Genomic DNA, 11,268 nt, shown 5'->3' with positions numbered 1-11,268 from the left:
GCCAAATGGACCCTGTGCAATGTATAGGATAATTTGTGCTGGATGCTCTCTGCGTGGCCGGGGTAAACAGCTGCCTCCACAGCGAGGAGGAGAGGACCATGTCTCAGCCCGCTGCATGAGAACCTAATCCCGAGTGTGCGAGGACAGCGAGCTGTGCGAGCACTGTGTTAGACATTAACTCACGTTTGGCCTCAGTTGTGCGCAGCTCCATATTTTTGGCTTGGGGTAATCAGGTTTGTCATTCGAAGTGCATTTTTTATTTGTGATGCAATGGACCAGATGGCAGATGAAATGACTCTGAGAGCCGATCAGAAAGACAAAGGGAGAGTAAACACTGCAGAGGAGAGCTCTACGTGGGCGAGAGGAGGTAAGTTAATGTGACTCAGGTCTGTGGAGAAAATCTGAGCATCACTATTGAGTCACTGTGCTTCTTGTAAATCTTTGTTATGATAGTGTGCAACAGTCATCCTTCCTGTCTCCGGCAATTTCACAACTTAGTAACCACTACCCTGTGCTTTACTTGAGAAATTTGAAAAGTTGCAGTTTCAGAACAATTTCCCCCCCATCCCCCACAACAAATCACGTCTTGTCAGCCGCCTGCTTCCATGCATTCTTTAAGCTGTGTCGATGATTTCTGTTCTGCGGTTCTGATGCGCTGCAAATCCGAGTTTGCATTCTGATTTTTAAAACATGAAGTGAAATTATCGTCAGATCCACCGCGCCGAGTAACTGCGGCGCCTAATGAGTGAGCGTGGCTCTGCCGAAACACTGGAACAAAACCTGAAAAATGCATAGTATGCCTGCAGGCCTTATTTCTCTATCAGCTAATGGTCATGGGCATGGACCAGCTTTACTTCTTACTTAATTCATTAGATAACCCGGGAGCATTGCACTGCTTCTCAGCTCAAACAGACACCCAGACAGCGGCACTGATTTGAAAGTTCATTTTAACTTCAAATACCCAGTCCCTGCCTTCTTCACTTCTCATTCAATCAATTACAAATGACAGTTCAAAACACGGACAGCCCTCATAAGACACAAGAGGAAAATGCGATCTGACAAAAAGGTGATAGCAGTGGTAAACCGTACTATGTATTCAGTAAACTTGTTTTTTTTCACACTTCAAAAACAGGGAATAAAATCTTAAAAATGGTCAATACAGCCCTGAGCAACGTCCATTTGTATCTCTCCGGCAAAAATGTAGGTAAGACAACAAATGCAGTTTATTGGACTTTCAAAAATGTTTCCAGACTGTGAATAAATCATCGGACATTAAATGTTAAATAATACAGAGAAAGGAACGGTGAATAATTCATTCCGAATAGGTGGTGAAAAAATAAACAGTCTGCAGCCAGCGCAATTATTCATTAATATCTATTTAAATCAGATGTTAACAAACAGATCTATTGCCGCTTTTCACGGCTGCAATTTCACATCCTGTTGTCTGATTTTCTGGAAATCAGACCAACACAGATTGTACGTTTTGCAGGGTGAACGGTTTCACTTTTCATCTGCCGTTTCAGGAGCTAGAGACATGACACCACTGAAAGATGGAACGTGTACCATTTCTGCATGAAAATGGAGATTTTACATATTTTGTTGAGTTGTTCACATTAACCCAAATGTTTCCAGCAATGTTCAAACCCAGGGGAAATGCGTAATTTTTTACGAAGTAACAATGCATTTCATTTGGTCGTCTGTCACTAGTACTTCTGGGAGATAGTCTAAGAGTGAGAAAGGAAGTCGGTGACAAAACATAAACTAATAAAACTCTAAAACATTACCCCCCTTGGCAGACATTTTCCTTTGTGTTGCATAGTTAGATTTAAATCAGCACTGGTGATGAACAGAGAAGACAATGCCTCCCATGATCACCCTGCTACTTGCGTCATTTGTTTTGTGGAAAGACCCTTCATCAGAAACCAGACCACACATTTTGGTTATTACACATCGTGAAACTTAACAAGCTTCAGGGATCTGTGTGCCTATGTAGTGTCTATCAGTGTACGGATCTCATAGATCAGGTGATAGTGGAGAGTTGTTAACTTTGTGTCAGTCAGTAATTTCCAAGCAATGAATCTTCCAGTCTGATAACTTTCAAGAGTAACTACCGCTACTTAGGCCTGTAGCAGTTGAAACTAATTTGCGGAGTGTATAAATATAACAGTTACCAATAAACTGTATATCTGACCAGTAGCTATGTTTTATATGTTGCAGATAGGAATCCTGTGAGGTTTATCAAACATGTCCTGTCATTTCCTATGATTCCGTATCATGTCCTGCGGTATTGACTTGTGTCATTCCGCGTCATATCGATTCTTTCATATCTTGTCACATCATAATGTGTCATGGCCGACTGTATAGTTTTGTATCACTCTGTGTCATTTCGTATCGTGTCGTGTCTTTCTTATCGACTAGCGTCGTATCATATTGTGTCATTGTGTCTTGCCCTTATTATATCGATGAGGGTGACATCATATCGTGTCATGTTGTTCATATTGATCACTGTCATTGTGTATCGTGTTACGTTCATATTGATTTGTGTTGTATCATGTTGTGTCATTTTCCAATGCATTGTCAATTGGGTCAATTTGTTTCTTATTGTGACTTCACCCATTGTATCAAGTTGTGTTGTACTGTACTGTCATGTCCAGTTGTATAGATTTAAATCTTGTCCTCTTGCATCATGTCGCATCGGGTTGCGTTGCGTCGATTCGTATCACAACAGCAGCTATAGTGCTGAATTATCAGAATTAACTCTGGCCATTTTAACCAGTGACCAATCTCAAGGCCAATATGCACTTCCACCAAAGTATGCTGCTGTTGTGGTCTTTAAATACTCAAGTCCATACATCCATCCATTGTCTGTAACGGCTTTATCCCTTTTATGGGGTCAGGGGGGTTTTTGCTGAGCCAATCCCAGCTGTCTCTGGCCAACTGCAGACCAGGAGCAATTTGGGATTCGGTATCTTGCTCATGACACTACGACTATAGCTCCGCTCGGCCCGGGATTAGGATTTGAACCAGTGACCTTTCCATCACTAGCCGAACTGCCCTACCCGCTGAGCTACCCCAATATTCAAGTCATACTTGTCAAATAATCAAATTGTACCTGTCGCTCAGTTTTGTGTATTCATTCCTTTAACTTTTCCTCATTTGGGCAGAAAGGACACAAAATGAAGCTGGAGCCAGTGACTGGAGACTTGGTGCGCCTGCAGAAACTGAGCCTGGCGAGACAGGCAGAGACACGGACGCTCAGCAACCGAGAGAGTGCGACATCCCTTCATCCCCTCTGTTCTCTTTGAAGACGTACCAAAGGAGATCTTCCTCTGCATCCTCCTCCACCACAGACTCCCTGTCTTCTCAGCAGAGCAACGTGGGAGGTTAGTAACACGAGCACACCACCCATCTGATGACCCCTAGCTGCACACACAGCTGTTGTGGTCTGCTGCCAAGATAAACACACCCTGAAATAATTAAAGGAAAAATATCTTGTATTGAGTCCTCAGTAAAAGTGTTAGGGAATTAATTTTTCCTTCATAGCTTTTCTACTGATGACATAAATGATGATTAATATGCAGAATAATAATGCCACAGAACACAGACAGAATAAAAAATTTGACAAATTACGAGCTTTATGCCTCACCATGCTGTGAGAATGCTTAAATACAGTTCATATAATCAATTATGTAAATGTGTGAATAATTCACAGACTGAAACTACAGCAAAAACAGAGGAAGACTAATGCAAAAAAATCGCCAACCAAAGTAGACTCGCTACTGTAGATGCAGCAGCATAAGTGATTACACCACAGACTGTTTATGTTCTTATGCTCTTTTATGAAATTGATTAAAAAATAAACCCTTAATATTATAATGATAACTAATTTGGATTAAAGGAATTGTTACACATTTTAGGGAACAGTCTTGTTCGCTTTATTTCCAAGACAAATTGATGTTAGTCTCTTGTAGGTGGATTAAACAGGAGTTTGAGTCAGGAGGTAGTTTGCCTACCTTTGCATCAAGACTGGAAGCAGTGGAATACATGCAAGTTGCCTTAGTTTGGCGCTGCATCCATGTTGATCCAGGTGCAGATTAAAAGGTTCTAAACTCTTTGCAGCACAAGCGATAAGGACTTTTCCTACGACTTTCTTTGGTGAGTAACTGCCTGTTCATGGTCAGTGTCATTTGATGATCTCATGCTTTATAGCACCCATGGGGCCACCTTTTGGCAAAGGCTGCTGGGAAGACATATTTCATTGCACATTGTTTCACTGCAACCACAACACAACTTAGAAACGCTCTTGGCAAAGTATACAGGAGAGACTTCTGGTAATTGATTATGTCTCCAAACAGCTTTCTTGTTTGTCTCTCTGCGAGGGATCAAGGCCTGATTTCTTAAATTATGCATGTGTAAAGGAAGGAAATGAGGCTTTTAAAATGTTACAAGATGTAAGTGAAGAGTAGCTCAGATGATTTATGTCCCAAGGTATGGTTTAAAGACATTTCATCACACATCATCTCAAAGAGGTCAATGCAAATGTGTGAAGAGGAGAGGCATCTTTTTAAGCGACAAAAGCATAATGATTTTCTGACTTTAATGTTCAATAAATACAATGACGCAAACCACTTTTTAAATGCCATCCTGACTGTGTGTTTCTCCCTCAGTTGACTGTGCAGGAATTGTCCTGAAATGTCTCTTCTGCCGGTTCTACGATTTGTTCCTCATGCTTCCTGAATCCTGCGAGAGAGTTGCCAAACGCTGCTGCCCCGACTACAAACAAGTCATGGAGTCTACACCTAGCAGTAATGAAGACTCTTGCCAGGACTGGGACTGTGGTCTGCTCAGCTCCTGTCAAGATACAAGTGAATGCCTGGAGCTGGCTATGGAGCTTTCTGAGATATGTTATCACTAGCAAGAAATCCATTCTAATCAACAAACATGATAAGAAAACGGTTGGACAACCAAAGATCAGACTGTCCAACACATTCCCATACTTAAATGACTGAATAGTACGATTGCCAATGATCCCTCAAATCAAAATCTATTGCCATTCCCGAAACAAAATGACTGCTGCAGTGTACCAGAGGCAGGCATACTGGAACCTTCGCCTTCCCGTTGCAGTTTGGTTGGGTTTAGGATAGAAAACTACTTTGTAGGGGCAAGGAAAAGACTGTGGTTTGGTATCAAATACATGCATTACTTTGGTAACTTAACATATGTATTTGTGTAATTAGTGGACAGAGCCACTGTGATGGTATCCATAGGTTTCTGATGAGTCAGTGTGAAGCTCAGATTGTGTGATAAAATCTCAATCTTGGCAGTTCCTGATTCACCTCAACAGCTGGTTAATCAGAGGGACAAAGAGTTGGAGCATCAGTAGAGCTTGAAGCTACAAAGGTAGCTAGGGCCAACAAGCTATCCATGTTCACACATAAAGAAAAGTGATTTTAATCTCACATTATCTTTTTGACTTTGATCGCAGAATAATTATGTTTATTCGAACACAATGTCAAATTATTTGCCCTCCGTTCTGCAGTTTAAGCTTCGTGCTCACTGTTGCCGAGGTTGAGAGGCGAGATTGAAAATAAATCAACTTTATGATCCCAAAAGTTTAAAACAAACTTTGTGCTCTCCTTGACTCTGGATTCTTATCCTCCAGAAGCTCCAGGCTCTGTCCACAGCTCTCCCATAGCCCAGAAGACAGCTAGCTGTTACCTTAATCAAGCATAACTTTAAACCATAATACAGTTTAAACAAGTGAGTTGTATAAAGGACCACCGCTTATACAGTTGTCACGAGGGGGGAATTAGCTATAGAGACCCAAACTGTTATGCCCATGCTCTATACATTGCAAGCCTCAAGTGGCCATTTGAGGGAGTTTTATGTTTTTTGGTACGTCTGCATTCACTTTCTTGTTTAGCCCTGGAAGTTGCTGCTTGTTATGTATGTAATAACTGCATGGCAAAGTTAAAATAAGTCACCGTTGACTTTTGTTTTCACATAAGACATTAATAGCAGTCTCCTGGGTAGAAGTCCTGTGTCTGTTCTAACCATCCGTCCCAGCCTCTTCCTATCGCAGTCTTTGTTGCTCTTCATACTAAGTCATCTGACATCCTCCTTTGCTAATGACAAATGTAAATCCGAGTCGTAAAAAGCCCCTTCCACACTCGAACCTGTGTAGTTGTTTTCCTGATGAGGACAGGTTGGAATGTCGCATGTGAAATGAATTGAAGTGATTTGTAAGGGCTAAAACATTAAAAAATACAATGACAATAAAATTAAGATGAACTATGCAACATTTGTGATATTGAAATAAAAAAATAAATATATTACATGCAATACATTATTATGACTCTATGCATGTCTCCTTGTGTTAAATCTTTCTCAAAAATAGATCCTGAATCAGTATTCAGATTGAAGATTTTATGCAGCTTGAAGGATTGATGGTTGATAACTGATTGATGCAAACCGTCCTAGTAAATAAATATTTCTTTATCTCTGACCTCCTCGTTCTTGGTTGTTGCAAACACTCGCATCACAGCATCTATTGTAGATACTGAATGAATGAATACCTTAACAGTCTGACTAATGTAGCGTCTTGAATTTCAATTGTACAGTACCAAATCACTATGCAACAAGGGAGCACTGTCATCACAAACAATACGCTGGCCTTGAGGCCTGCGAATTCCATCGCTGCGCTGTTGATACACACACTGACACACCAACAAGCACTCCAGCTTCAACATGATAGTCTTTCTGAAGTGTGGAAAAAAAAATCTTGAAGCCTGTCCCCTGTTGAGCGTGTCTATTTCAGTTCAAGTGCCACTGGAAACACAGGAGCTGTTGGATATGGCATTTGTAGGACACTCGTCCTTGTCGCTCCCCTCGACCTCTGTTCTCAAAGACAGTTCCCTCAAGTGGTAGATCACTGTTTGGATCACTTCAGTCTGAAATATGTCCTTGTCACATAATGGGAAATGGCGCTGCTATGTCAGTGTGAGAACGGTATACAGGACAACATTGTTCTCGAGCATCATCTGTTTCCCAGAGAGGTCAGTGTGAGAGCCGAGGCGCACAACACAGTGTTACTGGATTATCTTCAATTACCAAACATTTGTTTTCTGCTATTACATATGAAGACCAAGAGAGGAATCTGACTCTACAAACAAGGAGACTATTATAGCGCAGTTGTGAGAAGCACTCCTGCTGTTACAGTTACACACTGTGATGATAATGCTGTATTGGAGCAGTCCAGAGCCACACAGTATGAAAGCGCATGCTATGGAAGTGCACTTATATGTGTAAAGCAGATATATTGTGAATTGTCATTCATTTGTTTTCTATTTGTGGCACATAAATGTGTTCCTGCTCAATAACTACAGTGTCCATGCACCAATTGAAGATTGTATGTTTAGCACTGAAAAAGAAATGGTTGTGTTGTACTGCAGCAGAGGAGTTAATTAGCAGCCAGTATCAGTGCAGCTTCCCTTTGATTTCACTGTATTTCTGAGGTCTTAATTATGTGTTTCGCCTAATTATTAAGTGTTTGAAAATAACATAAAGGCAACCACTGGCTTACATTTTTTCCAAAACAAACTATGTACAGTGTGTCACAGTGAAAGACTATGGTCGTGTCATTTATGTAACAATTAGTATGTATATTATATACATTGTATTCCTAAAGTGAGTTTCATGTCGGGGTCTCATTAAAAACAGGTTTACATGAACCAAACAACACAAAAAGTTGAGTGACTTTTGAAACGGACCATGCATTCACAACATGGACTTTGTTACCCTACATGGCTTTTTTTTTTTTTTTATCAAGAGTAAAATACATTTGTGTAATATTCTTGTGCATAAGGTTTAAAATGAAGCATAAGATTAGTGTCAAAGCTGGTATTTGAAGGGAGTTAAAACAGAGGCAGTGACCTCTACTGGCCGTATTTATGATGATGGGTGAAGAGGAGGAAGTCAGGCACAGTTTTGTTGCTGCGATTGTTTCACAACTAACACAACACACTGTACTTCGGTCACGTTCATACGCCCATCCATCCTTTTGTGGGGTTGCAGGGTTTTTTGCTAGAGCCAATCCCAGCTGTCTCTGGGCGAGGGCAGGGTACTCCATGGACGAGTCGCTAGCTCATCGCAAGGCCCTCACCTATGGCAGACGCTGCCATGCAAGGTGCCAACCGCACATCAGGAGCTATTTGGGGTTCAGTATCTTGCTCAAGGACACTTCGACATGCAGCTCAGCTCAGCCCGGAAATGGGATTTGAACCAGCGACCTTCCGATCACTAGCCAACCTGCTCTACCCTCTGAGCTACAGCCGCCCAGAGTCACAAATATCCTATTACGTCAGCAAGGTACGAGGACATGTTGACCAAATTATTTGGTAGAACACTGATTAAGAATTAATCAATCAACACTTTGTGTTTTCTGGCAACCAACAGACTTCAGAAGAGGAGAAAAAATTGAATCCATCATGTCTGAAATTGCATCATTCACAAAAAATTGCAAGAGACAAAACCAATACAATCTAAGTACAACAACATATTGTGAGCATCAAAGAGTAACTGTTATTTCTCAGCCTATTTCTACATGCAAAAAGTTCACAATTAAGGAAGTCTCCATTACACAATGTCTGTTACTATCTGTTGAACATGTTGGTTTATCTATGATGACATAGGAGATGAAGGAAATTGTATCAAAATTTAGATGAAAGGTCAGGCGCTACTCCCAATTGAAGATCATATATAACAGCAGCATGCTGAGGACTATATGAACATTTTGTCCTATTTGTTATGTAGTTGATTACAGTACATTTCTTCATGTTTTTTACATGGTCTGTTTATTGAGGGGGTAAATGTTTAAATGTATTAATATTCTGTATTAACATGACATACTTGTTAGTTCTGGCCTGAGAACTGGATCCAGTCACATTTAAGTAGTATTTTGCATATGCAGTATTTTCTAATAGAAGCTGAAGGTTGTTGGACAGGTCATATTAAAACCAGACTCGAGCAGCTGCAGAGATGATAATCCAAATCCTCCATCTTTTAATTATCAGACTTTGATCAGTTGTGTGGAAAGTTGCAGTTTAGTCACACAGCACAAACGAGGATTAGTCTGCATTCATCAGGAAATCATCAGCGGCTCTGAGAGAGGCCGTTTCAGTTCTGTTATTTTATGAAAACCAGACTGAAATACTTTGGAAATGCTCCACATTCATGGAATTCAAAGCGTTTAAACATTGCCCACAGTTTATATTTACTCTAAAGCTTGTGGAGTACACAAAGGAAGCAGGAGAGGGAACGGAGAATTGTCACGCTTTATCGTTAATCTGTCCCTACTGAATATCTGACAGGGTAACTTTTGATGTACTGTGTTCTTTTTTATAGGTATTGTAAGAAGTTCATGAAAACTGTTGTGTCTGCACATGTATTTTTACATAGTATTTGTCCTCTTACAGTGTAAGAATTAAGCTCTAACTGTGACAATGTTAGACCTCCTGAAAGCGGCACAGGCGCTCAGACAGCACTGCACAGACTAGAAAAAAATAAACGTAGATACTGCACATGCTGTGCAAAATTGCATGTTGCGGGTTACATCTACAGGGAACACTGCTTGTGACCAATTTTCTCATTACCTGGTGCAGCACAATTACAAAGCTGAGTGCTCTGGCTGATACTGCTCCATAAAACCTATTGGAGGTCCTTTGTGGTTTTTCGAACGTAAAGTGTGTCTGCATAAACAGATGCCAGTTTTAAAGCGAAAACATCTGCACATCTTAAACTGGCTGGATCTCTTTCAAATTACCTGATGGCTTTGGGAGCAGCACGGGGCTTCAGGAACTCTAATGTTTTTTAATAACATCCAAATGGCCTGTCCTTTACTGGCCAGGTTCAAATGCTGTCCCATCCCGGGCCCGAGCGGATGTGGACAAGGTCAGGTGGTTTTCACTGCTGCACAACACATGCATGCACCTTAATGGTTGCTCAGAGGATAGTGTTAGCCCATTAGCTCGCCTATACTACGCTCCGCTAGTTTTCGGCTTAATTCAAAACACTTGTGCGGAGGGTCAAAAAGAAGCCGTAATGCTGAAGTGATTAAATGTGAAATGTGTTGTTGCAAGCGAAAACACTTGAAAACGCCGCACGCCGCTCCGCTGTTGTGTTTAGCGACACAAGACTCGCATTAACAAAGTGATCTAATCGCGTGCTGCTTCACCATGTTTACATGCATCTCTGCTCACTAATCGGATATGAGGTTTCTTCAGAGTTCAGGCCCTGATCGCTTCATTAGTGTGAAGCTGCTCTTCCTCCAGAGCACACAGCACTAATACTGTCTCCCTTCAGACACAGCGCTGCAGCCCGGAGTGGCCTCCCGAGGAAGCAGCACCATTAAATATTAATGCCATGTGTTTAGAGGGTTTTTCATTTCAAACAGCGGGTTTGTCAGCATCTTATGTAGTGTTCCTCAAGATTAGGTCCATGTGGAAAATGGGGTCCCGAAGCTTTGTGTAGCGTCGTGCCTGCAGAATAATTTAGGCCTGTTTTTCTAATGGTCTTTCTGTGTTAATATTGCCAACATTTTCACTGTGATTTTCCCTAAGCAAATGGAGCATTTTTAAGTGGCCGAGAGTACAGCTTTCTGTATCTTGCGGCGTGCAATGTAGCTGTCACAAGGTGAGGAATGTTTGGGCGCATTTAAGTTGACGTCACTTCAAATATTGGATGCATGTGTTTCTCGTAAGGCCCCCACTGCAGCTACGCCCATGGTGCAGAACGCCGTCAGAGCGTGACGTCCAAGAAAATAACATTCGGCTCGACCAAATTAAGACATTAGAAGAGAGTAAACCTTTAAAATCTCAGTTGCCTCGACATAACTTCAAGCAGCAGCATTCGCCGTCATTGCCGGACTACCAAACTCCATCTCTGACTGCAGCAGGACATGTCTTAATTTACGAAAAATCTATCAAGAATTTTGTCATCTGTCCTCATTTTTTGTCATTTGTTCTATTGTCCTAGTTTACATGCCAATTTCACAATTACCCCCTCAAATGAACCTGACCTCACTCTCATATAAGGGAAGCAGTGTGTGTGAGCATCATCCTCAATTAGGTCAGGGGCGTTAATAGTACAGTGGAAAGCGAACACTCCCCGCAACATCCTCCAGGAATTGCGCCTGACACTACTGACTCTCTTGAATCTATATTTGGGCCACGCGCGTGGATGTGTGTCACCCAAGACTACTCGCCTAATCTC

At 41.4% G+C, this 11,268-nt stretch overlaps 1 protein-coding gene across 1 annotated transcript; it reads left to right on the top strand.

The window, feature by feature from the left end:
* The first annotated feature begins 270 nt into the window (after positions 1 to 270).
* On the top strand, positions 271 to 4,915 carry mdfic2 (MyoD family inhibitor domain containing 2). Its single transcript, XM_030419183.1, has 3 exons — positions 271 to 367; positions 3,165 to 3,383; positions 4,668 to 4,915. Exons 1-3 carry the CDS (start codon positions 271 to 273, stop codon positions 4,913 to 4,915), a joined length of 564 nt encoding a protein of 187 aa, XP_030275043.1.
* Positions 4,916 to 11,268: the final 6,353 nt, after the last annotated feature.

The sequence above is a fragment of the Sparus aurata genome, chromosome 6 (assembly GCF_900880675.1).
Source record: "Sparus aurata chromosome 6, fSpaAur1.1, whole genome shotgun sequence".
NCBI classification, from domain to species: domain Eukaryota; kingdom Metazoa; phylum Chordata; class Actinopteri; order Spariformes; family Sparidae; genus Sparus; species Sparus aurata.
This window is presented reverse-complemented; position numbering and strand designations above follow the sequence as displayed.

Excerpts from the sequence above, each read along its gene's own strand:
- mdfic2 (XM_030419183.1), top strand. The coding sequence starts at position 271 with ATGGACCAGATGGCAGATGAAATGACTCTGAGAGCCGATCAGAAAGAC. Across the intron at positions 368-3,164 it reads CTCTACGTGGGCGAGAGGAG|AAAGGACACAAAATGAAGCT; the intron begins GTAAGTTAATGT and ends TCATTTGGGCAG. Across the intron at positions 3,384-4,667 it reads TCAGCAGAGCAACGTGGGAG|TTGACTGTGCAGGAATTGTC; the intron begins GTTAGTAACACG and ends TTTCTCCCTCAG.